Source organism: Salmo trutta, chromosome 36, assembly GCF_901001165.1.
Source record: "Salmo trutta chromosome 36, fSalTru1.1, whole genome shotgun sequence".
Lineage (NCBI taxonomy): Eukaryota > Metazoa > Chordata > Actinopteri > Salmoniformes > Salmonidae > Salmo > Salmo trutta.
Window position 1 is genome coordinate 120,539 of NC_042992.1, and position 15,128 is coordinate 135,666.

The 15,128-nt window shown below is 45.5% G+C and overlaps 1 protein-coding gene across 1 annotated transcript; it reads left to right on the forward strand.

Moving 5' to 3' along the window:
• Positions 1-3,246: 3,246 nt before the first annotated feature.
• trib1 (tribbles pseudokinase 1) lies at positions 3,247-12,659 on the forward strand. The gene is made up of 3 exons (XM_029736093.1): positions 3,247-4,112; positions 5,078-5,370; positions 11,967-12,659. Exons 1-3 carry the CDS (start codon positions 3,807-3,809, stop codon positions 12,439-12,441), a joined length of 1,074 nt encoding a protein of 357 aa, XP_029591953.1. The 5' UTR covers positions 3,247-3,806; the 3' UTR covers positions 12,442-12,659.
• The last annotated feature ends 2,469 nt before the right edge of the window (positions 12,660-15,128 follow it).

Sequence of the window (15,128 nt, forward strand, 5' to 3'; positions counted from 1 at the left end):
GAGACCCACTGCACAGAGACTAACTCACCAACAGGGAGACCACTGCACAGAGACTAACTCACCAACAGGGAAGACCACTGCACAGAGACTAACTCACCAACATGGAAGACCACTGCACAGAGACTAACTCACCAACAGGGAGACCACTGCACAGAGACTAACTCACCAACAGGGAGAACCACTGCACAGAGACTAACTCACCAACAGGGAGACCACTGCAGAGACTAACTCACCAACAGGGAGACCACTGCACAGAGACTAACTCACCAACAGGGAGACCACTGCACAGAGACTAACTCACCAACAGGGGAGACCACTGCACAGAGACTAACTCACCAACAGGGAGACCACTGCACAGGGAGACCACTGCACAGAGACTAACTCACCAACAGGGAGACCACTGCACAGAGACTAACTCACCAACAGGGAGACCACTGCACAGAGACTAACTCACCAACAGGGAGACCACTGCACAGAGACTAACTCACCAACAGGGAGACCACTGCACAGAGACTAACTCACCAATAGGGAGACCACTGCACAGAGACTAACTCACCAACAGGGAGACCACTGCACAGAGACTAACTCACCAACAGGGAGACCACTGCACAGAGACTAACTCACCAACAGGGAGACCACTGCAGAGAGACTAACTCACCAACAGGGAGACCACTGCACAGAGACTAACTCACCAACAGGGAGACCACTGCACAGAGACTAACTCACCAACAGGAAGACCACTGCACAGAGACTAACTCACCAACAGGGAGACCACTGCAGAGACTAACTCACCAACAGGGAGACCACTGCAGAGACTAACTCACCAACAGGGAGACCACTGCAGAGACTAACTCACCAACAGGGAGACCACTGCACAGAGACTAACTCACCAACAGGGAGACCACTGCAGAGACTAACTCACCAACAGAAGAAGTGCCCTGTTTGACCTAAAGTAATGCCCTGTTTGACCTAAAGTAGTGCCCTGTTTGACCTAAAGTAGTGCCCTGTTTGACCTAAAGTAATGCCCTGTTTGACCTAAAGTAATGCCCTGTTTGACCTAAAGTAATGCCCTGTTTGACCTAAAGTATTGCCCTGTGTTTGACCTAAAGTAGTGCCCTGTTTGACCTAAAGTAGTGCCCTGTGTTTGACCTAAAGTAGTGCCCTGTTTGACCTAAAGTAGTGCCCTGTTTGACCTAAAGTAGTGGCGTGAGGAGGTAAGGCAATAAATAGGCCATAGTAGCAAAGTAATTACAATTTATCAGATTAACACTGGAGTGATAAATGAGCAGATGATGATGTGCAAGTAGAAATACTTAAAGTAGTGTCCTATGTTTGACCTAAAGTAGTGCCCTGTTTGACCTAAAGTAGTGCCCTGTTTGACCTAAAGTAGTGCCCTGTGTTTGACCTAAAGTAGTGTCCTATGTTTGACCTAAGCTAGTCCACTGTTTGACTGAAAGTAGTGCACTTTATAGGAAACAGTGTCATTTAGGAGACTCGAACTCTCACTTTAACTTTGTAGTCAACAGAAGGAGTGTGCTGACTGTACCCTTTGTAATCTGACTGGTATGAAAATAATTTGATTGTACTGTATTGCTATAGAATAATTATGTTCCTTGCTTTTTTTTCTTTGAGAAACATTGAGCTTTAATACCCTGTTTATCTTTCTGTGATCCTGCTATAGTCTTGTTCACAAGAAGTACTGGTTAAAAAGTACCCAACTGTTGTTCAACTTGAATAAAAGTAAAGATGCCTTCATAGAAAATGACTCACGTAAAGGTAAAAGTCACCCAGTAAAATACTACTTTAGTAAAAGTCTAAAAGTATTTGGTTTTAAATATGCTTAAGTATCAAAAGTGAATGTAATTGCTAAAAATATACTTAAATATCAAAAGTAACAGATGGAACCATTTTCTTGTATAATTAATTTACGGATAGACAGGGGCACACTAGAGTATTCAGACATTATTTACAAACGAAGAATATGAGTTTAGTGAGACCTCCAGATCAGAGTTAGTAGGGATGACCAGGGATGTTCTCTGTTTAGTGAGTCCTCCAGATCAGAGGCAGTAGGGATGACCAGGGATGTTCTCTGTTTAGTGAGTCCTCCAGATCAGAGGCAGTAGGGATGACCAGGGATGTTCTCTGTTTAGTGAGTCCTCCAGATCAGAGGCAGTAGGGATGACCAGGGATGTTCTCTGTTTAGTGAGTCCTCCAGATCAGAGGCAGTATGGATGACCAGGGATGTTCTCTGTTTAGTGAGTCCTCCAGATCAGAGTTAGTAGGGATGACCAGGGATGTTCTCTGTTTAGTGAGTCCTCCAGATCAGAGTTAGTAGAGATGACCAGGGATGTTCTCTGTTTAGTGAGTCGTTCAGAGGCAGTAGGGATGACCAGGGATGTTCTCTGTTTAGTGAGTCCTCCAGATCAGAGGCAGTAGGGATGACCAGGGATGTTCTCTGTTTAGTGAGTCCTCCAGATCAGAGGCAGTAGGGATGACCAGGGATGTTCTCTGTTTAGTGAGTCCACCAGATCAGAGGCAGTAGGGATGACCAGGGATGTTCTCTGTTTAGTGAGTCCTCCAGATCAGAGGCAGTAGGGATGACCAGGGATGTTCTCTGTTTAGTGAGTCCTCCAGATCAGAGGCAGTAGGGATGACCAGGGATGTTCTCTGTTTAGTGAGTCCTCCAGATCAGAGGCAGTAGGGATGACCAGGGATGTTCTCTTGACAAATGCCTCAAATTGGACTATTTTCCTTTACAAAATGTAACGGATGTCAAAGAAAATGTATGGAGTAAAAGTGCATTATTTTCTTTAGGAATGTAGTGAAGTAAAATAAAAAGTAGTCAAAACATATAAATAGTAATGTAAAGTACAGATACCCTAAAAAAGAGGAAGTAGTATTTTTTACTTAACCCTGTTCATAGTCGGACTATTTGGTTCATATGCACTGTTTATTGCGGCCTTGTCATATGATATGACTGACATTAAATGCTGATTAGGGGTTATATCATCACTGAAATGTAGCCGAGGCTAGCGTGCCGAGTTTATCAGAAGGATCAAGAACTGGCGAAATAAAAAAGTTAATCATTGTCCGGGTCACACGTTTTGATGAATCAAACAGTATTGCATTTGCGTCATATGGTTCGTTATTGGCATATCATAACAATACGTCACCATTCACATGTTGGTGTGATGTTTTTACAATGGATGGGGGAACCAACCGTGGTTATTTCACTCGACCCGGGCGGCTTCAAGCAGCTTGTTTGCGTGCGTGCGTGTGTGGATTGCTACATCACCGGGGCGGTGCAGTGCTTTTCAAGAGGCTGAACCGGGCGGAGGTCCAGCGGCGCGGTGATTGACTGAGCGCAGAGCTTTGCAATCAACAGAGCTGTGTAGATCTCTCTCTCTCTCTCTCTCTCTCTCTGCTTGAGCTAGACAGTCTCTCACTACTCGATACGGCGCTGAGAATTTCACACCAAAAAAGTACAGCGCTCTCTCTCTCCCCGGACTTCTGTCTCCAGTCCAGACGCACCGTTTGGGAGACATTTTGTGGACTGACTGGGAATGTCGTTCAAAACCGACGACAGTGCTTGACACAGAACCTGGATGAAGGAAGGAATTTGTAATATTCGAAGGATCCATTCCAAAACAAATGTTCTGATCAGCATGCAAATATATATTTAGCCTGAGAAGTTAGATTTGCCAGTTGGATGAAAACCATTTGGACCGAAGCTGCTCCGTGCGCGTAAGCTACAACAACAGAACGCACCATTTACAATTCATCATAACAAGTCGCGCTGTATTAGAATGAGGAACGTTCAGTGGAGCAACCCAGTCCAATGCATCCGCAGTGGAAAAGTCGGAGAGAAACGTGTGGACTCAGAAACAGGTGACGAGCCGGTGTCCAAATGCGCTAGGTTGATCGAGTGTATGGGTGACGTGGGGCTCCTCGGTAGCTCGCCGGGGTCCCCTGTTTCCCCGGTCCTCTTGAGCGGCTCCCCTACCCATCAAGGTCCGTCTCGGATTGGCCAGTTTCTGCTCCTACATAATGCTGACAGGGACAGGATGCACAGCGCACTCAACATTGACACGGGAGACGCGATGGTGTGCAAGGTAAGCGCAAAGACTATACCCATTCATGGTGCAATACCTTTGAATGAAAGACTGTTTCTGAGATGTCCTGTGTTGCTCAACAGCACCAATCTCACATGATGCATATCCTGATATTCATTAACCCTTTCCTGTCATTATACAATGTTTTAACTGAGACTCACGTGACAGTTGCCTATTTAAATATTCGGAAATCATTCATTTATGCATTATGTTCAGCCAATTAATTGATGAGGAGTGGCCAATGATCCAATACCTCGTGCACCTATTGTGCATTAAGTAATAATACGGTAATAGCCTAATAATAAGGTAATAGCTTAATACTAAGGTAATAGCCTAATAATAAGGTAATAGCTTAATAATACGGTAATAGCCTAATAATAAGGTAATAGCTTAATACTAAGGCAATAGCTTAATAATAAGGTAATAGCCTAATAATATGGTAAAAGCCTACTTCACCTAGGCCACCTTTAATTCAAGTTTATGTTCTGTAAAGGATGCCGTCACACACCCCCACCTTGTGTTCAAGTCAGTAGACTAAAGCCATGGCTGAAATATGATATCCAAACGTGGGAGTGGAAATGTAGAGCTGTCGTTCACCTGTTCCAGGTGCTTAAATAACGACTAACCTTGATCACAGATGAGATTAAAGCCAGGTGTAGTTTGGGAGACGTGCGTCCCCTAATTTTAACACATTAAATAACTGTCTCATTTTATCATTGGTGTAAATCCATTTTCTCCACCCCTTGAGGGCATAACTCTCATAAATAAGCAGAGCCCACACTGATAGCCTACATCTGTCTCTCCTCAGGTATAAATACTAAACATTTGAAATCAGTTGTTTTCAATGGATTGGATTTGTTAGACGATTATAATACGTATTGACTCACACCACTGGGGCCAAACTCTAAGCTAATACATCTGAATCCACCCTGATAGAGCCCTGTCTCCTCTCTGTGTTGTCACAGGTGTTTGACATGGGTCTGTACCAGGAGAAGATCCGGGCGTACCGCATCCTGCCAGTCCACAGGAACATCAGTCGTATCCGAGACATTGTGCTGGGGGAGCGCTGGGCTTACGTCTTCCTAGAGAAGGGCCACGGGGACATGCACACCTTCGTTAAGAGCTGCAAGCGTTTGGACGAGGAGCGCGCGGCACAGCTCTTTCACCAGGTGGCGTCGGCCGTGGCACACTGCCACCAGCATGGCGTCGTATTAGGAGACCTGAAGCTACGCAAGTTTGTCTTCTCCGACAGGAAAAGGTAGAGAGAGACTTGAGATGACACGTGTACCGTTTTCACACACTATCCTGTCAACCCTGTACCAAGCTGGGTCAGATGTTGCCTTTCTTTTGACCGCACTGTTTCAGCACTTATGGTGGATATGTAACCAGGCCAACACAACATAGCTCAGCTCGACTCAGCTCAGCTCGACTCGGCTCAGCTCGACTCAGCTCGACTCAGCTCAGCTCAGCTCAGCTCAGCTCGACTTAGCTTGACTCAGCTCAGCTCAGCTCGACTCAGCTCGACTCAGTTCAGCTCAACTCAGCTCAGCTCAGCTCGACTCAGCTCGGCTCAGCTCAGATCGACTCAGCTCAGCTCGACTCAGCTGGACTCAGCTGGACTCAGCTCAGCTCGACTCAGCTCGGCTCGACTCAGCTGGACTCAGCTTGACTCAGCTCGGCTCAGCTCAGCTCCGCTCAGCTCGGGTCAGCTCGACTCCGCTCAGCTCGGCTCAGCTCGGCTCGACTCAGCTGGACTCAGCTTGACTCAGCTCGGCTCAGCTCAGCTCCGCTCAGCTCGGGTCAGCTCAACTCAGCTCAGCTCGGGTCAGCTCAGCTCAGTAGGATGCCTGATACAGCTGGCCAGTTGATAGTAAAGTAGGATGCCTGATACAGCTGGCCAGTTGATAGTAAAGAATCCAGCCAGCTGTATAAAATGTTCCCTTTGCCATAGCCAGTTGGCAAGCATGCAAAAAACATTCCCTTTGCCAGTCAAATTTTTTAAGCGCAATTGTTGCAGTGGCTTAAACGACGGGATGGAATTGACACTGCTACGATTTTAAATAACTGTGTTGAAAACATCCTCACTCACATCTTCCACGTTTACTGCTTCATGCACGTCCAACCGGATCATGAACACAGAGGCAGGTAGTCTAGCGGTTTAAGAGCTGTCGGCCAGTAACCGAAAGGTCGCTGGTTTGAATCCCCAATCCGACTAGGTGAAAAATCTGCCGATGTGCCCTTGAGCAAGGCACTTAACCCTAATAGCTCCTGCAAGTCGTTCTGGATAAGAATGTCTGCTAAATGACTAGAATGTAAAATGTAAATTAGCGGAACGGAGAGGTTCTTCTTCTATGGTATATTGGCGATCACACAATTTAATATGCATGCCGCCACCTACTATTGCGGGATGGAAGGGAGAGGTTTGGCCAAGAGTTTCTTCAGAGTTTCTAAACCCAGAGGCGCAAACATCGTGAGGCTTCAGGGAACGCTTACGAAACAGACCAATCAGATTAAGCCGGGGGTTTGGGGTTTGACAAGTCAATGAGAGAAGGGAAACATTCTAACTTCGTTTTTCTCCAAATCTAAAAGCACAACCTAGATTAGAGCCAAAGTCTTCAGTAGTTGAACATGTTATTACTCCAACCTTGTGAAAGTGACAAACTGAGACCTTTTTTTTTTACATTTCGTCGTTAACAACTTTATATTGAAGGAGTGCCTTTGATTTAAAGGATGACCTTTAGACCCGATGACGTGTTTCGACACATGAGCTTCGCTAGCCAAAGTCGCCATGACATCACCAACAAGTGTGATCGGGGATTTCTATTGGAGAAGCAGTTTCAGCCTATGGTTTCCTTCTGCAAGGGAGGAGACTTCAATATCCTTCCATTTCACAACACTCCCCTCTAGAAGTTAAACGGGAAGAGACAACTTTGTGATCATTTATTAACGGCGAGGATTTAAGTAAAGTGTTACCCAACTCTGAACCTTAGTCAGATGAGGAAGAAGACTTTGGTTTCACGGTGTAATTCAGGTTATTGGCCAAATAAAATGTTTATTGTTTTTCACGGTCACCTATTCACAGTACTGTTTTCTACTACACTCAGAATTCCTTCATATAAATCAGAGATTATTGGTAATATGCTCCTCCTCCTCCTACCCCTCCTCCTCCCCCTCCTCCTCCTCCCCCCTCCGCCTCCTTCCCTCCTCCTCCCCCTCCCCCCTCCCTCCTCCCCCCCTCCTCCTCCTCCTCTCCCCCTCCTTCTCCCTCCGCCTCCTCCTCCCCTCTCCCCTCCTCCTCCCCCTCCCCCCTCCACCTCCCACCTTCTCCCCCCCCCCCTCCTCCTCCTCCCCCTCCCCCTCCCCCTCCTCCTCCCCTCCTCCTCCTCCCCTCCCTCCTCCTCCTCCTCCTCCTCCCCTCCTCCTCCCCTCCTCCCCCTCCTCCTCCCCTCCTCCTCCCTCCTCCTCCTCCCCCCCTCCTCCTCCTCCTCCCCCTCCTCCTCCCTCTCCCCCCCCTCCCTCCTCCCCCTCCGCCTCCTACCCCCTCCTCCTCCTCCCCTCCTCCTCCCCCTACCCCTCCTACCCCTCCCCCCTCCTCCTCCTCCTCCCAGGCGCACCGGTTTGTATCAGGGTTTTTAATCGCTCAACAGTTTTGTGTGTGTATCCAGAACAGTACACCAACCAAAGGACATCCAGCCAACTTGACACAACTGTGTGGAAGCGTTGGAGTCAACATGGGCCGGCTGTGTGTGCTTTTAACGCCTTGTGGAGTCTTAGTCTGTGCCGCTCTGTCGTTGCTCGTCCATATATTTATATATTCTTAACTCCATTCCTTAGATTTGTGTGTATTGGATATATGTTGTGAAAACCAAAAAACTCCCTAGAAAGGCCAAAACCTAGGAAGAAACCTAACTTCGCTACACTCGCATTAACATCTGCTAACCATGTGTATGTGACCAATAACATTTGCTTTGATGCCCTGAAGGTTTTCCTAATGTTTTGTGCACTCAGTGTTTATGGTGCACTATTTTTGACCAGAGCCCTATAGGCCCTGTGTAAGGAATAGGGCTCTATTTAGGACACATCCCATCTAGTCTCAGTTCATTAACATGTCCTCTCCAGACTCTGTTAAGGGACACAGGGACACCCCCCACCTAACAAACCCATGGATGTAACTCTGCTATTAATATGGCTATAGCAGAGTGAGTGAATGGGTGTTTGACTGGATGTGTCTGGCTGTGAGGTGATATTGTAGTACATCTATGTCTGTTGTCCCATCTCTAATAACCAAACCATAATGTGTTGTCCTCTCTAATAACCAAACCATAATGTGTTGTCCTCTCTCTAATAACCAAACCATAATGTGTTGTCCTCTCTAATAACCAAACCATAATGTGTTGTCCTCTCTAATAACCAAACCATAATGTGTTGTCCTCTCTAATAACCAAACCATAATGTGTTGTCCTCTCTCTAATAACCAAACCATAATGTGTTGTCCTCTCTCTAATAACCAAACCATAATGTGTTGTCCTCTCTAATAACCACACCATAATGTGTTGTCCTCTCTAATAACCAAACCATAATGTGTTGTCCTCTCTAATAACCAAACCATAATGTGTTGTCCTCTCTAATAACCAAACCATAATGTGTTGTCCTCTCTAATAACCAAACCATAATGTGTTGTCCTCTCTAATAACCAACCATAATGTGTTGTCCTCTCTAATACCACCATAATGTGTTTGTCCTCTCTAATAACCAACCTAATGTGTTGTCCTCTCTAATAACCAAACCATAATGTGTTGTCCTCTCTCTAATAACCAAACCATAATGTGTTGTCCTCTCTAATAACCAAACCATAATGTGTTGTCCTCTCTAATAACCAAACCATAATGTGTTGTCCTCTCTAATAACCAAACCATAATGTGTTGTCCTCTCTCTAATAACCAAACCATAATGTGTTGTCCTCTCTCTAATAACCAAACCATAATGTGTTGTCCTCTCTAATAACCACACCATAATGTGTTGTCCTCTCTAATAACCAAACCATAATGTGTTGTCCTCTCTAATAACCAAACCATAATGTGTGTCCTCTATAATAACCAAACCATAATGTGTTGTCCTCTCTAATAACCAAACCATAATGTGTTGTCCTCTCTAATAACCAAACCATAATGTGTTGTCCTCTCTAATAACCAAACCATAATGTGTTGTCCTCTCTAATAACCAAACCATAATGTGTTGTCCCATCTCTAATAACCAAACCATAATGTGTTGTCCTCTCTAATAACCAAACCATAATGTGTTGTCCTCTCTCTAATAACCAAACCATAATGTGTTGTCCTCTCTAATAACCAAACCATAATGTGTTGTCCTCTCTCTAATAACCAAACCATAATGTGTTGTCCTCTCTAATAACCAAACCATAATGTGTTGTCCCATCTCTAATAACCAAACCATAATGTGTTGTCCTCTCTAATAACCAAACCATAATGTGTTGTCCTCTCTAATAACCAAACCATAATGTGTTGTCCTCTCTAATAACCAACCATAATGTGTTGTCCTCTCTCTAATACCAAACCATAATGTGTTGTCCTCTCTAATAACCAAACCATAATGTGTTGTCCTCTCTAATAACCAAACCATAATGTGTTGTCCTCTCTAATAACCAAACCATAATGTGTTGTCCTCTCTAATAACCAAACATAATGTGTTGTCCTCTCTAATAACCAAACCATAATGTGAACCAAACCATAATGTGTTGTCCTCTCTAATAACCAAACCATAATGTGTTGTCCTCTCTCTAATAACCAACCATAATGTGTTGTCCTCTCTAATAACCAAACCATAATGTGTTGTCCTCTCTAATAACCAAACCATATGTGTTTGTCCTCTCTCTAATAACCAAACCATAATGTGTTGTCCTCTCTCTAATAACCAAACCATAATGTGTTGTCCTCTCTAATAACCAAACCATAATGTGTTGTCCTCTCTAATAACCAAACCATAATGTGTTGTCCTCTTTAATAACCAAACCATAATGTGTTGTCCTCTCTCTAATAACCAAACCATAATGTGTTGTCCTCTCTAATAACCAAACCATAATGTGTTGTCCCATCTCTAATAACCAAACCATAATGTGTTGTCCTCTCTAATAACCAAACCATAATGTGTTGTCCTCTCTAATAACCAAACCATAATGTGTTGTCCTCTCTAATAACCAAACCATAATGTCTTGTCCTCTCTAATAACCAAACCATAATGTGTTGTCCTCTCTAATAACCAAACCATAATGTGCTGTCCTCTCTCTAATAACCACACCATAATGTGTTGTCCTCTCTCTAATAACCAAACCATAATGTGTTGTCCTCTCTAATAACCACACCATAATGTGTTGTCCTCTCTCTAATAACCAAACCATAATGTGTTGTCCTCTCTAATAACCAACCATAATGTGTTGTCCTCTCTAATAACCAAACCATAATGTGTTGTCCTCTCTAATAACCAAACCATAATGTGTTGTCCTCTCTAATAACCAAACCATAATGTGTTGTCCTCTCTAATACCAAACCATAATGTGTTGTCCTCTCTCTAATAACCAAACCATAGATGTGTTGTCCTCTCTATAACCAAACCATAATGTGTTGTCCTCTCTCTAATAACCAAACCATAATGTGTTGTCCTCTCTCTAATAACCAAAACCATAATGTGTTGTCCTCTCTAATAACCAAACCATAATGTGTTGTCCTCTCTCTAATAACCAAACCATAATGTGTTGTCCTCTCTAATAACCAAACCATAATGTGTTGTCCTCTCTCTAATAACCAAACCATAATGTGTTGTCCTCTCTCTAATAACCAAACCATAATGTGTTGTCCTCTCTCTAATAACCAAACCATAATGTGTTGTCCTCTCTCTAATAACCAAACCATAATGTGTTGTCCTCTCTAATAACCAAACCATAATGTGTTGTCCTCTCTAATAACCAAACCATAAGTGTTGTCCTCTCTAATAACCAACCATAATGTGTTGTCCTTCTCTCTAATAACCAAACCATAATGTGTTGTCCTCTCTCTAATAACCAACCATATTGTGTCCTCTCTCTAATACCAACCATAATGTGTTGTCCTCTCTCTAATAACCAAACCATAATGTGTTGTCCTCTCTCTAATAACCAAACCATAATGTGTTGTCCTCTCTAATAACCAAACCATATTGTGTTGTCCTCTCTCTAATAACCAAACCATAATGTGTTGTCATAGTATCTGAAATATCTTCTGATTAAAAAATAAGCTGCTAATAACCAATCCATGTTCTTTATTGTCCTGTGGGACGGCATTGTAAGGGGGTCCCGTGTGGCTCAGATGGCAGAGGATGGTGTTTGCAACACCAGGGTTGTGGGTTCGATTCCCACGGGGAACAGTACGGGGGGGGGGAGAAAAAAAATGTATGAAATGTATGCATTCACTACTGTAAGTCGCTCTGGATAAGAGCGTCTGCTAAATGACTAAAATGTAAAAATGTAAGGTTAACTAATAACCAACCCATGTTATTTATTGTCCTGTAGGACGGCATTGTAAATTCTACTAATAACGTAACAACCTAAAGATTACAGAACTTCTATTGCAATAATCACATTTTTTTTTATGTTGATCAAATCTGCAACTCTCTCATAAACCGCAATACAAAACATCCCCACTTGGTCTGCTTATTGCTGTATTCTCGCGTGAACAGAATTATTTTTAAGGGAGTGGAGCCTCTTGCTTTACCTCTTCCTCTCTGCTAATAACCCCTGCTCTTTGTTGTCCTGTAGGACCCATAATGTGTCTCTAATAACCCCTGCTCTTTGTTGTCCTGTAGGACCCATGTGAAGCTGGAAGGCCTGGAGGACTGCAGGGTTCTAGAAGGAGATGATGACATCTTGTCAGACACCCACGGCTGCCCAGCCTACGTCAGCCCGGAGATCCTGAACAGCTCCAGCTCCTACTCCGGGAAGCAGGCGGACGTCTGGTCCCTAGGGGTGATGCTCTACACTATACTGGTGGGACGCTACCCTTTCCACGACCCAGACCCAGCTACCCTCTTCTCCAAGATCCGGCGGGGCCAGTGCTGCCTTCCCGAGGGCCTTTCTCCCCGGGCCAAGTGTCTGCTGCGCTCCCTGCTGAGGAAAGAACCATGCGACAGACTGACCGCCGCCGAGGTGCTTATCCATCCGTGGTTCCACACCACCACCGCCAACGTACAGGAAACAGGTGTCAGTGAACAGGAAGTGGATTTGTCCGAACAGACAGTGCCTTCCTGTGACGTGGAAGAGAAGGATGATCTGTTCTGTTGATCGGTGGGACGAATCACTGTAACTCACTCAACCCCTCGAGTGGAATCGGAGCAGAAATATGTTCAAGAGGGTTTTTATTTTACGGCACATTTGAGAACATTATTTTTGTTACGGTTGTATACTTTGCTGTATGCAGGTCAGACACAAGCGTTTGTCTATATATTTTTTAACCTTTATTTAACTAGGCAAGCAAGTTAAGAACAAATTCTTATTTTCAATGACGGCCTAGGAACATTGGGTTAACAGCCTTGTTCAGGGGCAGAACGACAGATTCGTAACTGGTCAGCTCGGGGATTCGAACTTGCAACCTTTCAGTTACTAGCCCAACGCTCTAACCACTAGGCTACCTTTCGGTTACTAGCCCAACGCTCTAACCACTAGGCTACCCTGCCTCCCCCCTCTAACCACTAGGCTACCTTTCGGTTACTAGCCCAACGCTCTAACCACTAGGCTACCCTGCCTCCCCCCTCTAACCACTAGGCTACCTTTCGGTTACTAGCCCAACGCTCTAACCACTAGGCTACCTGCCTCCCCCCTCTAACCACTAGGCTACCTTTCGGTTACTAGCCCAACGCTCTAACCACTAGGCTACCCTGCCCCCCCCTCTAACCACTAGGCTACCTGCCGCCCCCTCTAACCACTAGGCTACCTGCCCCCCCCTCTAACCACTAGGCTACCTGCCCCCCCCCCTCTAACCACTAGGCTACCTGCCTCCCCTCCACTCTAACCACTAGGCTATCTGCCCCCCCTCCACTCTAACCACTAGGCTACCTGCCCCCCCCCCCCTCTAACCACTAGGCTACCTGCCCCCCCCCCCCCTCTAACCACTAGGCTATCTGCCTCCCCCCTCTAACCACTAGGCTACCTGCCTCCCCCCTCTAACCACTAGGCTACCTGCCACCCCCTCTAACCACTAGGCTACCTGCCTCCCCCCTCTAACCACTAGGCTATCTGCCCCCCCTCCACTCTAACCACTAGGCTACCTGCCTCCCCCCTCTAACCACTAGGCTACCTGCCCCCCCCCTCTAACCACTAGGCTACCTGCCTCCCCCCTCTAACCACTAGGCTACCTGCCTCCCCCCTCTAACCACTAGGCTACCTGCCTCCCCCCTCTAACCACTAGGCTACCTGCCTCCCCCCTCTAACCACTAGGCTACCTGCCTCCCCTCTCTAACCACTAGGCTACCTGCCCCCCCCCCCCTCTAACCACTAGGCTACCTGCCTCCCCCTCTCTAACCACTAGGCTACCTGCCTCCCCCCCTCTAACCACTAGACTACCTACCTCCTCCCTCTAACCACTAGGCTACCTGCCGCCCCCCTCTAACCACTAGGCTACCTGCCCCCCCCCCCCCCTCTAACCACTAGGCTACCTACCCCCCCCCCTACCACTAGGCTACCTGCCTCCCCCCTCTAACCACTAGGCTACCTGCCTCCCCCCCTCTAACCACTAGGCTACCTACCTCCTCCCTCTAACCACTAGGCTACCTGCCTCCCCCCTCTAACCACTAGGCTACCTGCCTCCCCCCTCTAACCACTAGGCTACCTGCCCTCCCCCCTCTAACCACTAGGCTACCTGCCTCCCCCTCTAACCACTAGGCTACCTGCCTCCCCCCTCTAACCACTAGGCTACCTGCCTCCCCCCTCTAACCACTAGGCTACCTGCCTCCCCCCTCTAACCACTAGGCTACCTGCCTCCCCCCTCTAACCACTAGACTACCTGCCTCCCCCCTCTAACCACTAGGCTACGCTGCCTCCCCCCTCTAACCACTAGGCTACGCTGCCTCCCCCCTCTAACCACTAGGCTACGCTGCCTCCCCCCTCTAACCACTAGGCTACGCTGCTGCCCCAATCTTAGAATAAGGGTGTTGTTTGAAGTACACCACCATCATTGTCCGTTGTGTGTTCACAAAAAGTACAAAAAAACACGTAGTTTATTAGAGTTCATTAGAGTTTATTAGAATAGATTAGAGTTTATTAGAGTAGATTAGAGTTTATTAGAGTAGATTAGAGTTTATTAGAGTTTATTAGAGTAGATTAGAGTTTATTAGAGTTTATTAGAGTAGACCCCTTTTTTTCCCATTTTTGCCTAAAATCAGTTTGCCTTTTTTTTCAAAAATGCAATTTAAGGTGTTTCATAGTGTAATTTCTTCTTCTTTTATTCAGTTTAGTCACATGCTTTCTCAATTTGCAATACATTTGCCAATCAGTTGTGCAGACAGATTTATTTGCCATTCCTTTTGCCTCTCTACCATACCATTTTTTAATTTCTCACCAATCCACGGGGATTTCACCGTTTTTACAGTCATTTTCTTAATGGGTGCTTATTAGTAACTGGAATAAGTAGTTTCATAAATGCGTCCAGTGCAGCGTCTGGTTGCTCCTCATTACACACCACAGACCAGCAAATATTCTTTACATCAACAACAAAAGAATCACTACAAAACGTATTTTATGACATCTTATACACTATATTAGTTCCAGCCTTTGGAACTTTGGTTTTCCTAGATATGACTACTATATTGTGATCACTACATCCGATGAATCTGGATACTGCTTTAAAGCACATTTCTGCAGTATTAGTAAAGATGTGATCAATACATGTTGATGATTTAATTCCTGTGCTGTTTGTAACTACCCTGGTAGGTAGGCTGATAACCTGAACCAGGTTCCAGGCACTAGTTACAGTT

Coding starts and splice junctions, on each gene's coding strand:
- trib1 (XM_029736093.1), top strand. CDS start 3,807: ATGAGGAACGTTCAGTGGAGCAACCCAGTCCAATGCATCCGCAGTGGA. Junction 4,113..5,077: donor GAGACGCGATGGTGTGCAAG/GTAAGCGCAAAG, acceptor GTGTTGTCACAG/GTGTTTGACATGGGTCTGTA. Junction 5,371..11,966: donor GTCTTCTCCGACAGGAAAAG/GTAGAGAGAGAC, acceptor GTTGTCCTGTAG/GACCCATGTGAAGCTGGAAG.